This window comes from Dryobates pubescens, chromosome 28, assembly GCF_014839835.1.
Source record: "Dryobates pubescens isolate bDryPub1 chromosome 28, bDryPub1.pri, whole genome shotgun sequence".
Classification (NCBI taxonomy): Eukaryota; Metazoa; Chordata; class Aves; order Piciformes; family Picidae; genus Dryobates; species Dryobates pubescens.
The window spans coordinates 633,618-651,116 of NC_071639.1; the positions used below are offsets into that span (position 1 = coordinate 633,618).

A 17,499-nucleotide genomic window follows, 5' to 3' on the forward strand; every position below is an offset into this window, starting at 1 on the left:
TCCCTCTCTATCCCCCTTCATCAGTTCCTGCATGAGGTGGCTGCAGGGTCCCTCCTCACCCCTCATCTGTAACCCCCCCTTGGTTTAGTGCTGTTCTTTCAGCCCTCCAGCTGATCCCAGCCTTTAGTCTCAGGCCCCTTCCATTCTTGTGCTGCTGCTTCCAGCCCAGTTCCTTAGAGGCTTTCTCAGCCACAGCATTTCCCACTGCACCCTTCCAGCTGCAGTGGCAGTGGAGCTGGGGGACACAGGGCCATGGGACAGCCAAGGCGGCAGGGCCATGGATGGGCTGGGGATGAGGGAAGGGCCTGGGAGTGGTCAGGCAGGAATTAGGCCTTGTCCCCCCAAAAAGGGGAGAGGGTCAAGGGCCCAGGTGGCAAATGTGTCTGCAGGAACTGCCAGAATCTGGCAGCATTTCAGGGGCTGAAAGGAGTGAATTGTGCTGCAGCTCTGCCTGTGTCAGCTGGGAGATGAGCAACAGCCCATGGGCACTGTGCCCTCCCATCAAGCCTCATTTTCTCTTGGGGCTGTGGAGTGGCAGCTCCAGGAGAACTGCAAGGAGAAAGCTGAGAGAAATGGTCAGGGAGAGAAGGAAGCCAAACCCTTTCCACTGAGTCTCTTTGGGCTGCAGGTGTGTGAAGGGTGCTGGAGGTGTCAGGTTTGGGCAGGATCCAGAGATTCCTCCAGCATCCCAGTGAGGGCTGAAGAGGTTTTGCATGGAGCTGACCAAGGCCCTTCCCCCTCTGCTGCATCTGCAGAGATGATGAACCTCCCATTGTGTCCTCAGGGCTGCTCTGTTCTTCTCTTGGGGAGTGGGCAGCAGAGAGGTGTGTGCAGGGCAGAGCTGAGCACAGTGTGGGAGTGGTGAGGCCAAGGCCAGGGAGGAGAGGTGGGGCCAGAGCAAGATCTGTTGTCAAATGCAGCTGCAGGCAGCAGAGCCCTGGGCAGGCAGTGAAAGGAAGCTGCAGGCAAGGCCTGGGAGAGGCTGTGTGGAAGCAGCTGTCTGGTGGTGCTGCCCTGCAGCTGTGTGCTGGGGGCTGTGTGCTGGGCACTAGGAGCTGAGTCTGTACTTGTTGAGCCCTCCCATCTTGAGCTGCCCTGGCTGTGTGCTGTGCCTGTTCTGCTGGGCTTGGGAGCTGCCCCCAGCAAGGCTCAGCTCTGCTGCCTGGTCCTGGGCAGTGCTGAGCCAACCCTTGCAGGTCAGTGCTCTCCTCTGAGCCCTTTGGTTCTCTGTGGCAGGGGCTGTGTCCCTCTCTCTCCCTCAGCCCTGCCCTGTGTGCTGGGGAAGAGCAGAGTTTGGAGACCTGCCCCTTTGAGCAGGCCAGCAGGTAAAGAACCCAGGGTGGGGCAACAGCAGGACCTCAGGCCCCAGGACACCTCCCAATCTCCTCCAGCCCCTCCTGCCCTCCACAATTCATCTCTCCAGGGGCTCTGAGGCACATCTGCTGTGGTGTGATTCTGCAAACTCCCCAGGTTGGTGGGGGTCAGTTGTGTGGCAGGAGGCCATGTGTGGGATTGAGATGTGGAGGGTGGTGGGAGAAGGTTGGCGGTGGTTTGGTGTTCCTTGGTCAGTGCTGCTGCCTCCATTGTCTGAGCCAGGAGAGATCAAAGGACAGGGCCTGGGCCAGGAACCATCCTGTCAGTGCCACCAGGCTCGAGGAGAGTGGGACAAGACCACTTGTAAGCCCCAGGGTGCCTCAGGTCCCTGATCACAGGAACCTGGGGTCTCAGCACAGCTGTTAGAGGTCTGAACCCACTCCGCGGCAAAAACTGCAGGTTTGAGGTCATGTCTCAGGCAGGATCTCAGGGTTTGAGGCCCTGGGTTCAGGTGCTTCTATGTTCCCTATTGCACAGCTGTGACCCCTTCCTCCTGCAGTATGGCCTCACAGAAGGACCCAGACAAGAGCTGGGAGGAGAAGCAGCACCTAGAAATCAAGTTGGAGCAGCCAACATGCAGCCCCAAGGGAAAGGAGGATCAGAACAAAGAGGACAAGATGGAGGAGGATGCTGCTGAGGAGAATGATGACTGTGAGGAGGATGATTATGAAAAGGATTGTGATGAGGATGAAGGTGAACAGGATGAGAAGGAGAGGGAATGTACAGAGGAGGATGAACCCAGAGCAGCTCCCTCTGTGCCACCCAAGCAGCAGAATCAGTTCCCTGATTGTGGGCAGAGTTTCCGACCTAGCTCAGAGCTGGAGAAGCATCACTGCCCCCACCCCAGCACCCGGCCCTTCATCTGTGGTGCCTGTGGCAAGAGGTTCAGCCAGAGCTCTGACCTCATCCGGCACCACCTCACCCACACCCATGAGAAGGCCTTCACCTGCAGGGATTGCAGAAAAACCTTCAAAACCAGCTGCAGCCTCAGCATCCACCGCCGCATCCACACTGGAGCGAAGCTGTTCCCCTGCGCTGAGTGCTGCAAGAGCTTCACCACAAGTACTGCATTCATTCAGCACCAACTCATCCACAGCGGTGATAAACCATACAGATGTGCCGACTGCGGCAAGAGTTTCACGCAGAGCTGCGGCCTAACTCAGCACCGCCGCACCCACACCAGTCTCAGGCCGTACAGCTGTGCTGACTGCGGCAAAAAGTTCACTCACAGCTCTGCCCTCAGCCAGCACCGCAGTGTGCACAGCACTGAAAAGGCCTTCCTCTGTTGGGACTGCGCTAAAAGCTTCAAAACCAGGTCTAGCCTCACCGTCCATCGCCGCGTGCACACCAGAAAGAAGCTGTTCCCTTGTGATGAGTGCGGGAAGACCTTCACCCAGAGTTCCAACCTCACCAAGCACCGCCGTGTGCACACTGGTGAGAAACCCTTTACCTGTGCTACCTGCCGCAAAAGTTTCACCCAGAGTGTACACCTCATTCAGCACCGTCGTGTGCACACTGGTGAGAAGCCATTCACTTGTCCTGACTGCGGCAAGGGTTTCACCCAGACGGGACACCTCACCAAGCACCGCTGCACCCACACCAGAGATCGGCCCACACTGGAGGGGAGGTATAAATAGATCCACACAGAATTTGTTGGGATAATCGTGATCCCCCTGAGAGGGCCTTTCCACCACCAAAATAACCTCTTTTACCTCTGCATTTCTCAGAGGCTGGGGGCTCTGGCAGGGACAAACACCTCCTGCCCTTCTGAACACCAATTAGTGCTGATTAGAACAATTACAGCGCTGATCTGCCATTGGAGCTGGGTTCAGCTTTGCCGGCTTTTTTCTGGTACTTCCCCAATTCTTTATGTCTCTCTGGGCTATAAAACCCTGTGTCCATTGCCCAGCTGTGTCAATAGAAATCCAAAGTTATCCAAATCCTGTCTGTTTCCTCTTATTTCAGACATTCCTGTCCACAATGCCCAAATGTTGAGGGCATTTTTCCCTAGGAATGGGGCTGGAGCTGTGTGCCCAGTTCAGGGAGGTCAAAGTGAGGTTCTCAGAGTCTTGAGAGTGTCTTGCTGGGAACAGTCTTGGACATATCAGAAGGGTGGAGTTTCTTGTTGTGTCAAGGGATGTTAGGTGTTTTGGAGGGTCTGGAGGTTTCTGGGATTGATTTTTAGAATCACTGAAGGGTGTAGAGGGGATCTCAGGAAGGTCTTTGGAAGCTGTTTGAAAGCTTCTCTCAGCTTGCTACAAAGGGGCTCTGATGCATTCCAGCAGGCCTGGGGTGTCCACAAGCCTTCTCTCTATCTGAGCATCATTCCTGATGGATGCCTGATGACCTAGGGCTTCCCTCAAGCTTCCACTCCCCCCCCCACACCCCCACCCCCCCCCGAAGTAGGAAGAGAGTTCTTTAAATGTTGAGGAGGTATTGGGAGGTTTAAGAGTGTAAAGAGTCAAATCATTGCAAGAAAGGATGCTGTGCCTCAGCACAGTGCCCAGAAATACTCCCCCAGGACGTCTGTCTTACACTTGGCTCTGAACTTAGCTCTGCAGCTCAAAGCAGTGTGCCTGGCAGAACTGTGAGTTGTTGCTATGCAAGCTGGAGCTGGCTGAGCTGCTGCACAAATCCACAAGTTCTGTGTTCAAGCTGCTGCACTGGAAGCTGAAAGTGCCTGTGCAAATGTCATGGTCTTCAGGACACAGGAAAGAATTGTAATACCAGCTGAGAAGTAAAAGTAAATAAGTAAGAGGATAATCTGGGATAGAATGGAATCATCTAGGATCAAGTGACTGTAAATAATCAGCATAGACAAGAAGAACAGACAACAGCAATAGGGACGGAGTGATCTTGATACCACCAAAGGGGATAGCAACTGATAAGAGTGAAATAGTGGTACTGGTGGTCAGAGATAATGAAAAAGTTTTGTGACTGGAGAAATTGCAATTAAAATCAGTTTGGAGTCATTTTACATAGAAGAAGTTGTTTGTCAGTTCATAGGTCAAAAGTTCTCTCCTAGGTTGAATGATTTAGGACTTTCTCTGTGTGCATTTCAAAAGAGCTCTCTGGAATGTAAAATCCTTTTTGCCTTTTTTCTTTATTGAGAGGTTACTTCCCTGGTTTGATTTTAACAGAGTCTTTTGGTTTGGCATCGATCCCTGGTGTTGGCATAAGCCGAGAGTTTAGAACAAGGCTATTAGAGAATGGTTTGGGTCTGCACATTCATGATAGTGCTTTAGAATAAGGATTGTGTTGAGATTTAGAGGGGAAATCCAGATGCTTTTAGCTGTGACTGGGGTTTGTTGGTTAAGGGTCTAATAAGAAAGAGAATTTAAACAGCTGCTATGGAGCAACAGAGACCATTGGGGGGTGAGGGCTGCTAGGGACTTCTGTGAGCTACTTCTGTGAAGGGCTTCTGTGCCTTCTGTTGAGGAGCCTCTGAGACTCTGTCATGCTGTGGATTTCTGCCAAGGCTGTAATAAAGAACTTCTGAGAGGACTGCTGAGATTCTCTCCTCTCTGCATTTCTGAATCTCATTATCCAATGTTGGGGTCCATCCATTCCTCATGCCATGGCAGCCTGTTCTCAGGGGCTGCTGTGACTCCATCAGCACTCTGAAATGGGGCTGTGACAGCAGGAGGGTCACTGGTGTCTTTATGGAAATCCTGTTGGAAGCCTCAGGTCTCCTGGAGTGCAGCAGGGCCTGTGGTGGGCAAGTGGAAAGGCTGACAGTGTCCCCAGGCCACTTGTGGGCTAGTGGAAAGCCCAAGCAATAGCTGAGAGAAGCCCTGGGCCTGCTGGAAGACATTCAGTGGCCTTTCCATGGCCCCACACCTGAGCCTGCTCCATTGCAGAAGGCCTGGGGATTCCCTTGGGCTCTGCTCCAGCCCAGCACTGCCCCTGCTGCCTCCCAGAAGGGTTGCTGGAGGCTTTCCAGTAGCCCAGCAGTGGCCCTGTTGCCATCCAGTGGGCCCTTGGAAGCTGCCTGTGGATCTGCTCCCTTCCACCAGGCCCAAGGCTTCCTGTGGTACTTCCATTGGCCCTCCAGTGGCCCAGCTGCACTCTAGCAGTGCTAGGACTTGTGTTAGCTGTTTCATGGGGCCAGCAACAGCCCTGCAGCATTCCTGCATGTTTGGGGCTTCTGAGAAGCTTTCCACTAGCTCAGCAGCAACCCTGCTACCTTCCAGCAGGCCTGGGGATTCTGTCAGCCTCTCCAGGAGCCCAGGGTTAGGGATGCTGCAGGCTTGGGGCAGAGTGGCTGGAAACTGCTCAGCCAAAAAGGCTCTGGGGGTGCTTGTTGACAGCAGCTGAACATGAGCCACTGTGTACTCAGGTGGCCAAGAAGTCCACCAGCATCCTGGCTTGAATGAGGGCTGGTGTAGGCAGCAGGAGCTGGCAAGTGCTAGTGTCCTGTGCTGGGCACTGGTGGGGCTGTACATCAACTTCAGTTTTGGGAGCTGCAGTATAAGAGACACTGAGGTGCTGGAGCATGTGCAGAGAACAAAGGTGGTGAAAGTGCTGCAGAAGAAGTGCAGCCCAGCCCTTGGCACAGTGACACAACCCTGCCAGCCAGCAGCACCCCAGAGCGCCCCAGCAGCCGCTCCCGGCTGAGGGACAGCAGCAGCACCACTGCCCACGGGTGGAACTCCCCTTGCTCTGTGCAGCCTGGACTCTACTGCAGCCCCACAGAGAATTCATCTGGTGAGGAGTTGGTGATCTCCAGAAAGCCTCTTGGGGAAGGCTCTGTCTGAGCTGCTGCCCTTTGGCAAGGGGCAGCCCTCGAGGCTGCCCCTGGGGGACAAGCATCAGAACCCAACCGCAGGTTCCCTTCCCCAGGGTGATTTGCACACTTTGCTTCCTGCTGTTTCAATTGTTCCTACTGCCTGGCCCCTGCACAAAGCCCTTGTAAATATACTACAGCCCTAAGCCCCCACCTGGGAGTAAGTCTCTGGCAATTCTCCACACGAATCAATAATAATTAATACTTTTATTAATGTCATATTTGCCTTATTAACATTTCATGATTCACATTCAGAACCCAAACTCCCCTCCTTTCTCACACGGCTCCGAGGTACAACATCACTTAGCAACCTCCAGGCTCCCACAGGGACGTGAAGGACATCTAAGCATTCTGTGATCTCCTCTCTTAGGTTCCCACCTGGGGAGATTCGTCCCATGGCCTCTCTCCTCCAGAGGAACCACTACAGCTAGAGCCCTGCTGCCCCAGAGCATCCCCCCTGTGCTGCTGGGCAGCAGAGGTTCACTTCTCTCTCTGCTTTGCTTGCACACAGTCTGTTGCTTGGGCTTAGCAGTGTTAGAAAATTACTTCTGCCTTACAACTCCTTTGGTTCTCTTTTCCCCTTGTGACCATTTGAGGCTGTGCCTTTAAGAGAGAGACAGTGTTGGGAACACTCTGGCTGAATGTTTTTGTATCAAAATGAAGACATGATATTCTAAATGAATTTCATTGGTGGATGGGCAGAATGCAACTTTAAGTTTTGGGGCAGTTGGAATTTTTTCTTAGTTTGGGTTTCAGCCTGTTCTGCCTGCCTGCTTCTCAGCAAACTAAGTGGAGCTGACCTTGAGATAAGCAAAGCTAATCCTGCATGTGCTTTTGAAGCTTAATAACAATTCTTTTCCTTAATAACTTATCTTTCTTTCTCTCTCTAGCCCCTTTTTGGGAAAAAAGGGAGGTAAGGGGGGAGAGAAGGGGTTACAGGGAAGGAAACCTTCCTCCCTAAGGAGGGAATTTTGTTGTATTATTTTTCTTTGCTGTATATTTCTGTATATATCTTGTAAATACTGTATAGATTGTGTTATATATAACCTGCTTTTTATATATGCTTGTGAATATAATTTGCTTCTCCGACTGAGTTTAGCTGTGGTTTCTTACTCTGTGGGGGAGGGAGAGCTAGGCCCTCTCTCAACCTACCACACCCCTCTCCCCTGTCCAGCTAAGAAGGGGAGTGACCGATTTGCTTTGGTGGGCATCTGGCCCCCAGCCAGGGCCAAACCACTACATGGGGCAAGGAATGGAGAGGGGCCCTCAGACTCCCAGTTCTCACCATGACGGGAGGTCAGACCTCTAATACCTGTGCCAAGTCCCCAGGTTCCTGTGCTGGGGGGACAGAGACACCCTGGTACTTAGGGAGCAGCTTCATCCCCCCTGTTCCTGAGCCTTGCAGCACTGGCAGAGAGGTTCCTGGCCCAGGCCCTGTCTTTTGATCTCTCCTGGCTCAGACAACAGAGGTGGCAGTGCTGACCCAGGAAGACCAAACCATCTCCAACCTTGTGAGGGATGGCTCAGCACTGGCCAGGACCATGCAGCAGAGCTGGGCCTTGCTGGGGCAGCTCCCAAACCCACTGGAGCAGCCAACACCCAACAAAACCTGGAAGCCAGAAGCAGTGATGGGAGCAGGAAGCCTCCTGTGCTGCCATCTGACCACAAAGGTGGTGAAAGTGCTGCAGAAGATGTTTGGTGAGGAGCAGCTGAGGCAGCTGCATTTGTTCCGTCTGGAGAAAAAGAGAGTCAGGCAAGAGCTGTCTCTCTCCAGCTCCCTGAAAGGAGGCTGCAGTGAGGTGGGGATCAGTCTCTTCTCTCTAGGGTCAGGTCATAGGAGGAGAGGAAATGGCCTGAAGTTGTGCCAGTGGACAGATTAGGAAGAATTTCTTTGCTGCAGGAGTGGTCAGACATTGGAGCAGGCTGCCCGGGGAGGTGGTGGAGTCCCCATGCCTGGGAGGTGTTCAGTAGCAGTGTAGCCATGGGGCTCTGGGCCATGGTTTAATGGCCATGGTGGTGGTGGTGTTGTCAATGCTTTGACTTGATGCTCTTAGAGATCTTTTCCAACCTTCATGATTCTATAATTCTATGCCTAAGAGCCTAGTGCAGCCACCCCAAGCCCCTCTGACCTCTGAGGCCTGGCAGGTCCCAAGGGGATTCATCTCTGACCAAAGTGATCCTTCTCTACATGCAGCAGAGGTGGCCAGGAGCTGAGGATGCCACAGTGGGTCAAGAAGCTGTGGTATGGCCACAGGGCACAAGGGGCACTCCCAGTGAACCCCCTCAGGGTTGCCCAAGCTCCCTCCCCCAGCGTGGTGCCACTCACACACAGGTGCCCCATTTGCCGTGTGTGTGCCAGCACAGGGCCAGCAAGATGAGGAGGGACAGCAGAGTCCTTGCTGCCAGCTGCACACAGAGGCTGCAGGAATGGAGGGCTGGGCACCAGCAGAGCAGCAGCTGCTGCAGGGCTCAGGGTGCCACAGTGCCCTTGGCCCTGGCACTGATGTCACAGAGTTGCTGGTCTGGCCTCTGGGAGAGGGGGGCCACCATAGACTCATGGGATGGTTTGGGTAGGAAGGCACCTTTCAAGGTCATCCAGTCCAACCCTCTGCAGTCAGCAGAGACATCTGCATCTAGAGCAGGTTGCTCAGAGCCCCAAACAACCTGACCTGGAATGGTTGCAGGGATGTGGCATCTCCCACCTCTCTGGGCAGCCAGGAGCAGGGTCTCACCACCCTCACTGTCAAACATTTCTTCCTTCTCTGCAGCCTGAATCCTCCTCCTTTAGTTCAAGCCATCACCCCTTGTCCTGTCACAACAGGCCCTGCTTAAAATCTGTCCCCAGCTTTGTGATTGGCCTCTTTAAGCACTGACAGGCCACCAGAAGGTCTCCCTGGAGCCTTCCCTTCTCCAGGCTGAACAAGGTCAACTCTCTCAGCCTAGCCTCACAGTAGGCGGCTTCCAGCTCTCCCAGCATTGCTGTGGCCTTCTCAGGTCCCTGCTCCAACAGGTCCATGTCTCTCCTGTGCCAAAGACTCCAGAGTTGAACCCAGCACTGCAGGAGGGGTCTCAGCAAAGTGGATCAGAGAAGCAGAATTCCCTCCTCCACCTGCTGCCTCCACTACTGGAGGTGCAGCACAGGAGACATTTGGCTTCTGGGCTGGGAGTGCACATTGCTGGATCCTGTTGAGCTTCTCATTAACCAGAGCCTTCAAATCCTTCTCCAGAGGGCTGTTCTCCATCCTCTCAGCCCCCAGAATGGATCTGTGCTTGGGATTGCCCCAAACTAGGGGCAGGACCTTACACTTGTCCTTGTTGAAGCTCATGTATGCCATACAGGCTCAGCTGCCAAGCCTGTCCAGGTCCCTCTGGATGCCATCCCTTCCCTCCAGAGCCTGGAGCCCCAGCACAGCCTGGAGCCCTGGGAAGCTTCGAGCACCGCCTGCCGTCGTGCCGCGGCCAGCCCGGCCCTTGGCACAGTGACACAACCCTGCCAGCCAGCAGCACCCCAGAGCGCCCCAGCAGCCGCTCCCGGCTGAGGGACAGCAGCAGCACCACTGCCCACGGGTGGAACTCCCCTTGCTCTGTGCAGCCTGGACTCTACTGCAGCCCCACAGAGAATTCATCTGGTGAGGAGTTGGTGATCTCCAGAAAGCCTCTTGGGGAAGGCTCTGTCTGAGCTGCTGCCCTTTGGCAAGGGGCAGCCCTCGAGGCTGCCCCTGGGGGACAAGCATCAGAACCCAACCGCAGGTTCCCTTCCCCAGGGTGATTTGCACACTTTGCTTCCTGCTGTTTCAATTGTTCCTACTGCCTGGCCCCTGCACAAAGCCCTTGTAAATATACTACAGCCCTAAGCCCCCACCTGGGAGTAAGTCTCTGGCAATTCTCCACACGAATCAATAATAATTAATACTTTTATTAATGTCATATTTGCCTTATTAACATTTCATGATTCACTTTCAGAACCCAAACTCCCCTCCTTTCTCACACGGCTCCGAGGTACAACATCACTTAGCAACCTCCAGGCTCCCACAGGGACGTGAAGGACATCTAAGCATTCTGTGATCTCCTCTCTTAGGTTCCCACCTGGGGAGATTCGTCCCATGGCCTCTCTCCTCCAGAGGAACCACTACAGCTAGAGCCCTGCTGCCCCAGAGCATCCCCCCTGTGCTGCTGGGCAGCAGAGGTTCACTTCTCTCTCTGCTTTGCTTGCACACAGTCTGTTGCTTGGGCTTATCAGTGTCAGGAAATTGCTTCTGCCTTACAACTGCCTTTGGTTCTCTTTTCCCCTCTCCCCTGTCCAGCTAAGAAGGGGCTCTGGTGGGCATCTGGCCCCCAGCCAGGGCCAAACCACTACATAGGGCAAGGAATGGAGAAGGGCCCTCAGACTCCCAGTTCTCACCATGACGGGAGGTCAGACCTCTAATACCTGTGCCGAGTCCCCAGGTTCCTGTGCTGGGGGGGACAGAGACACCCTGGTACTTAGGGAGCAGCCTCATCCCCCCCTGTTCCTGAGCCTTGCAGCACTGGCAGAGAGGTTACTAGCCCAGGCCCTGTCTTTTGATCTCTCCTGGCTCAGACAACAGAGGTGGCAGTGCTGACCCAGGAAGACCAAACCATCTCTAACCCTGTGAGGGATGGCTCAGCACTAGCCAGGACCATGCAGCAGAGCTGGGCCTTGCTGGGGCAGCTCCCAAGCTGTGACCGTTTGAGGCTGTGCCTTTAAGAAAGGGGCAGTGCTGGGACACTCTAGCTGAATGTTTTGTAAACATCGATATTCTAAGTGAATTTTGTTGGTAGAGTGGTAGAATGCAGCTTTAAGTTTTAGTGCAGTTAGAATCTTGTTCAGTGTTCCTCTTTGCTCTCCCTTCCCAGCCTGTCTGCTTCTGGGCATCTAGCCAGAACGACCTTGGATAAGACAAGCACTAATTCTGCACTAGTCCTGGAGGCCTACTAAAAGTTTTCTTCCTTAATAACTGCCTTGTTCTCTCTCTAACCCTCTTTGGGAATAAAGGGGGGTAGGGGAGAGAAGGAGGCCCAGGGGGGAATGCCCCTCTGTCCAGAGGAGGGGGTCTTGTTCCTGTATCTTTCTTTGCTGTACATTTCTGTATATATATTGTCAATACTGTCTCTATTGTGTATACATATCCTGCATTTCCCCATTGCTTGGAAACAGAGCATTTCCTTTGCTTTTCCAGCTGAGTTAGCTGTGGGTTTTTTTCCTTCTTAGTGGGGGAGGGAAAGCTGGGCCTTTTCCCTCAACCCACCACACAAGCCCACTGGAGCAGCCAACACCCAACAAAACCTGGAAGCCAGAAGCAGCGACGGGAGCAGGAAGCCTCCTGTGCTGCCATCTGAACTTCAGGCCCCAAGATGAACTTCCGGTGTGCAGAGCCTCAGCCTTGATTCAGTAACTTCATCTTGCTTGTGCCTCTTCTGCAGCAGCTGCTGCTCCTTGTCCACCACTTGACAAGATTTCTGTGTTCAAATTGCCCTTCCCTGGTGCCTGTCCAGCAAAGTACTCACAGCCTGATCTTGTTCTTGTCCAGGGAAGTATCTGTGGCTTGATCTTCTTCCTGTCTTGGAAGGCTTCTGCGGCCTTGTGAACACTTGAGCAGTGAACCACAGCATCTGTCCTGTTAGCTTAGGAGACTTCTGTGGCCTAAAGGTTAGCTACCTCCATGAGTTCTGCCATGGTCTCTTTGTTAGCCACACTTGAGGATTCCAAACTACACAAATTTATTGACTCCCTTTAGAACATTTCAAATGCTTGTTCCAACCAGGACCAAGTCAGACTTCTCCAGGCTCAGTTCTTGTCCTCTGAGAATGCCAAAGCTTTGTGAGTGTTTGCTCTGAGCTCCAGCAGAAGGAACCTGAAGTCCAGGCAGCCTCTCTGCCAGCCACCTCTCTACCTCTGTGTGTTGGGACAGACGCCTTTGCTGTCACAGGGTGGGGGTTTCTGTAATGCACTGCACCCAGCTCTCTCTGTCCCTGTGTCTGTGTGCTTTGTGCTTCCATCCAGGCACAGCCAGAGAAATAGATTTGAATTCAGGGTCCCTTGCAGTCAGTCAGAGTCAGCCTTGTCCTTATCCCCTCTGTCACGCAGAGGCCGTTTGATTAGGACACGTTCTGCTGAGTCACCTTTGAATGAGTAAGGGCTGCTGGGATCCAACCTTTTGATCTCCTGCTCACTCTCCAGAAATGCTGACTGGCTGAATAAGTCATAACCAGGTCCTAACTTGTTGGGCTTGCCACATGCTTGTAGAGAGGCAACCTGCTAAAAGACAGCTTGTGCAGAGCAGATGGTTCCAGAGGGCTTGGATTGCTGAGGCAACTTTCTCAGGCTTGGCTTTGCTTTGCTTCTAAAGAGGAACAATTCTTCTGTGGCTGTGTGCAGCCAGTTCTTTAAGGAGAGCAGGGGGGAGATGGTGCCATGGAGCTGTGAGCTCCAGCTGCAGAGAGCAGTGGAGAAATCTGATAAAAGCGTGAAGTAAGCCCCAGGTGAGCAATGAGAGGAAGGGAGAGATTGGGAGGGTGAGGAGCAAGGTTGTCCATACGCTGTCAGACCTCAAGGGACTGCTTCTCCTCCCAGTCCAGACCTCCTGGTGAGACAGCCTGGAGTGGGATCATTGGTGAATTCTCACCTCTGCTCTAGACTGAAAAGCAATCAAATACTTTGCTTTTGACATAATCAAATGACTTTGATTAGGTGCACTTTGGCAGCTTCAAGAGAATGAGAGAGACACAAAGAGCTCCTTAGGGCACTTGGGGCTCACTGCATGAGCCTCAGGTTCTGAGAGAAGCCTGAAGAAACTGCTCAAGAAGTTCAAGCAAAACTCCAAGTACCTGGAAGCACTGATTGGCCTCAGTGAGGGTTGTTACTGACACAGCCTCTCCAGGGACTCATTAGAGCAGCTCACTGCAGGCCATGAGTGCAGCAAGGCAAAGGCAAAGTGCAGGGCAGCAAACCCTAGCTTGGGTTTATGAAGCAGAAGGCCAAGTCCTGAGCACAGCTCCTGGGCAGGCAGATCCTGTCCCTTGTGTGTGGGTCAAGGCTCTTCCAAGGGCAGTGGGTGTGGGGTTTGTGATGCTGAGTGAAGGACAAGGGGATGGCAGCCCCCAGCCTTCCTGGGGCTGTGTAAAGAGGCAGTGAGGCCCTCCCAGTGCCTTAGCCCCAGGTCTCCTCCCAGGCCTTGGTAGCAGATGGTTGCCAGAGCCAAGGAGGCAAAGCCTTGGGTTGTCTTGATGACTCCCAGCCTTGCCAGTGCCCTTTGCCATCTCCAGCACAGGTTGTCCTATGCTGACTTACAGCTGCTTCTGTTTCCCTGCCAGCTGCAGACCCTCATCTCACTTCCCCACCTTGGCATTTCCAGACCTTCACTGACATCTGTCCACACTCACACTCAGCTGATCTCAGACTGCTTCTGGAGAACTCCTCAACCACAGCACCAACATTTGAGAGAGGTTTCTTCCTCCTCATGTCCAGTCTCCACCTGCCAAGCTGCACTGTGTGGCACTGTTCCTCTCTCCTGCTGCTTCCTACCTCCAAGGGAAGCTCCAGCATGAGGGAAAGAACCCTTCAGGCAGGCACCCAACCCATCAGCCTTCTGTGGCCTTCCACCTGAGCACACACAAGTGGCCTCACCATGAGCTCCCAAGGCTGTTGGCCTTGCAGCTTCTCAGGTAGACACAACCAAGCCCTGCAGCTGCTGCTGTCCCATCATGGACTGAGGCAGCAGAGACACAGCAACCAAAACCTGAGCCCCTTCCTGCAGTGAGCCCAGGCCCTGTGGCAGAAGGCATCTCATAGTCCCTGTGCCAGCCCGGTGCCTTCTGCTGGCCTGGCAGAGATGCTGCCAGATGGGAGCTGAAAAGCAAACCTGCCAGCCAGAAGCCCAGGGCTGCCCTGTCAGCTCCTGCAGACACAACTGACCTCACAGTCCCTTTCCAGCTGTGTTCCTGCTGTTGGCCAATCCCCTCCCCAGGCAGAACTGACCTCACAGCCCCTTCACACTCATTGATTCCTACTGAATGATGAGCTCCTGAGACACAACTGACCACATGATCCCACACCCAACCACACCCTCCTTGTGGCCAGAGGCTGTACAGATCAAAGTTTCATCAAATCCATCTGGCAGATTTCCTACCAAGGGTCTGAGTAGAGAAACTTCCCTCAGAGGAGCTGCTGGATGTGTCCTGCTGATCTGTGGAAGAGGCTCCTGCACATCATCTTGTCCAGTCACCCTGCTCAGGGCAGGCTTAAGCAGATGAGATCCCTCAAGGCCTGAGCCCAGTTTGGCTTCATCCCCAAAGGAGCTTCAGAGGCCCTGGGTCAGAAGGTGCAGGGAGCTGATGAAGAGATTGTACCAAGGGCTTGTCCTGAGGGATGCCACTGGGAAGTGGCTGCCAGGAGGACTCTGCCCTGGTGACATTTATGCTTGATCCACCACCCACCTTCCCACACAACACCTCATCCATTTCCTCAGTCCTGCTGTCCCCAGTCTGGTTCTGCAGAGACCATGGGAGAGCATGGCAAAGCCATGGCTAAGGTCAAGGCACAAAACATCCTCTTCTTGCCCCTGCCCAGACAGGTTTGATGATCTCTCTCTTGTCCTTCACAAGCCTGCAGATGGCCTCAGGAGTGTCTGACCTATCACTTTTGACCCAGCACCACGTCTGTGCTGAGGGTGACCAGCCTGTAGTTTACCCCAGCCTCCTTCTTGGCCTTCCTGAAGATTCCTTTTCCAAGGAGCAAGAACCTCTCTGATGGCTCTGTGAACATTTCAGGGCACAGCCAGGAAGGGTGATGTGAGCAGAGAGCAACATTTGTAATGAGCCTGTGCAGGATGCCTGAGATGAGTCTTCCTGGGGCACTGAGGTTTGTTCTGCAGTCAGACACAGAAATGTCAGAGCTCTGTCAGGTGTCCACACCTGAGCTGGCCTCAAGAACTGCTTCTGCACCTCAGGATGTTCAGACAGAGTCTTTCCCCATCACTCGCACACAAGCTCTGCACTGCAGCAGGCAGAGTGTCCCTGGCCTCCTGCTGCCCCTGCCAGAGGCTGGGAGGCACCTCACACCTCCAGTGCTTGGTACCCCAGCAACAGCTGATGGTGTTTGTGCTCACTCAGGTTCCTCTCACCCCACACATGGTGTCCATGCTTGCATCTCATCTGTGCAATGCCAGCAGCCACTGCTAACCTTCTGATCCTGTGACCTGCAACTGGGGGACAAAGAAACTTTGCAAGTGGTGGTGAGAGACCAGTGGTGGAAACGGTGGTGAGTGGCTAGAGCAGGATGACTGCCCTGGGACAGCTTCCCCAGGCTGTCCAGTGAACAGAGACACAGAGCAGAGCCTGCTCTGCTGCTCCTTCAGGCCTCTAGCAGGAGGCCTGTCTGTGTCAGGACACTGCTGTGTGCCCCAGCCCTGCACACTCACACCTGAGCTGTTCCCTGCTGTTTGCATCCCTGGGACGCTTTCTTGGGCCTGCTCTGGAGAGAAATGTTGGATGAAGCCCCAAGCCTTCAGCCCCTGCCCTGAGCAGATCATCTGTCTTTGTGGAACTGCTCTTGGGGTCAGATCAGACACAGTAGTTCCCATGGCCTGTCCCTGCCTGTGCTCATAGGACTGGCATGCAGCAGAGCAATGACCGAGCTGCCACAGCACTCAGGCCTTGCACTGACCCAGGAGAGGCTGGAAGTGGAAAGGGAACAGCCCTGGAAGTCCAGGTGCTGCTGCTCCCTGGCAGTGCTGCTGTGCTGCCACTCTTTTCTCCCCCAGATCTGCACAGGCCCTGAAGCTCTGGAGAAGTCCTGGAGGAAGGACCTCAGGAAAGAAAAGGTTGATGAAAGGTTCTGTATTTTTTTAACCAAGCAAAGAGCAGAGGTCCTGCTGCACAAACTCTTGGTCAGCAAAGCAGAGAGTGGGTTAGAAAAGGGATGACAGTTTGATAAAGGGTAAAACACCACCACCACCAAGTACAGAAGCTGGCAGGCTGGGCCTGCACTGAGTGACATCAGAACTGCTCTGCAGAAGAGTTTACTGCTTCTGAAAGCATCCAGTGATCAGTTTGCTCAGGGCAGCCTTGAGCTCCTGGCTCCTCAGGCTGTAGATGAGAGGGTTCACTGCTGGAGGCACCACCGAGTACAGAACTGCCACTACAAGATCCAGGGGTGGGGAGGAGACAGAGGGAGGCTTCAGGTAGGCAAAGAAGGAGGTGCTGAGAAACAGGGAGACCACAGCCAGGTGAGGCAGGCAGGTGGCAAAGGCTTTGTGGCGTCCCTGCTGAGAGGGGATCCTCAGCACTGCCCTGAAGATCTGCACATAGGACACCACCATGAACACAAAACAGACAAAGAATAAGCAGGCACTGAGCACAATGAGCCAAAGTTCCCTGAGGTAGGATGTGGAGCAGGAGAGCTTGAGGATCTGGGGGATTTCACAGAAGAACTGGTCCAGAGCATTGCCCTGGCAGAGGGGCAGGGAAAATGTATTGGCTGTGTGCAGCAGAGCATTGAGAGCCCCACAGCCCCAGGCAGCTGCTGCCAGGTGGACACAAACTCTGCTGCCCAGGAGGGTCTCATAGTGCAGGGGTCTGCAGATGGCAACATAGCGATCGTAGGACATGGTGGTGAGGAGAAAATACTCTGCTGACATCATAAAGAGAAAGGAAAACACTTGAGCAGCACATCCTGGGAAGGAAATGTCCCTGGTGTCCCTCAGGGAATTGGCCATGGATTTGGGAACGGTGGTGGAGATGCAGCCTATGTCAGTGAGGGAGAGGTTGAGGAGGAAGAAGTACATGGGGGTGTGGAGGTGGTGGTCCCCAGCTATGGTGGTGATGATGAGGCCATTGCCCAGCAGGGCAGCCAGGTAGATGGCCAGGAAGAGGCAGAAGTGCAGGAGCTGCAGCTGCCTTGTGCCTGTGAAGGGCAGGAGGAGGAAGTGGGTGCTGGAGCTGCTGTTGGCCATCTGCTGCCTGTGGGAATGTCTAAGAAAAGAAAGCAAAACTTGATGACAGACTCCTCTGAGAAGCAGCACTTCAGGGCTCACAGCAACCCTCCAGTTGAAGTGGATTTGCTGTCTGCTTTGTTCTGGCTGAGGCTGCTGTGAGGAGCAGGAACTCAGGCCATGTGCTGCCAAGGACTCATCTTGGCTCTGCTACAGTGGAGCTACTCTGCCCATCAGGCTGTTCCCTGTGCCCTGCACTTTCCCCTGTGCTGCCTTGCAGATGTTATGCCCAATTAGCCCTTAGAATCCCCCCAGCTCTCTCTGCTCTGAGGAGAGCAGGGGAGCACTGCTTCAAAGGACAGTTCTGTGAACTCTTCCCTGTCCCAGCCC

The 17,499-nt window shown here is 53.9% G+C and overlaps 2 protein-coding genes across 2 annotated transcripts in view; one reads left to right on the forward strand and one right to left on the reverse strand.

The window, feature by feature from the left end:
• Nucleotides 1–1,991: 1,991 nt before the first annotated feature.
• LOC104296270 (gastrula zinc finger protein XlCGF26.1) overlaps nucleotides 1,992–17,499 on the forward strand; it is a 63,842-nt gene continuing 48,334 nt past the window's right edge. Inside the window, exon 1 of the mRNA XM_054173975.1 lies at nucleotides 1,992–2,967. Coding sequence (XP_054029950.1) covers nucleotides 1,992–2,967 — 976 coding nt within the window. The remainder of the gene's footprint in view (nucleotides 2,968–17,499) is intronic.
• LOC128898627 (olfactory receptor 14A16-like) lies at nucleotides 16,198–17,130 on the reverse strand. Its single transcript, XM_054174106.1, has one exon. The coding sequence runs from the start codon at nucleotides 17,128–17,130 to the stop codon at nucleotides 16,198–16,200; it is 933 nt and encodes a 310-aa protein (XP_054030081.1).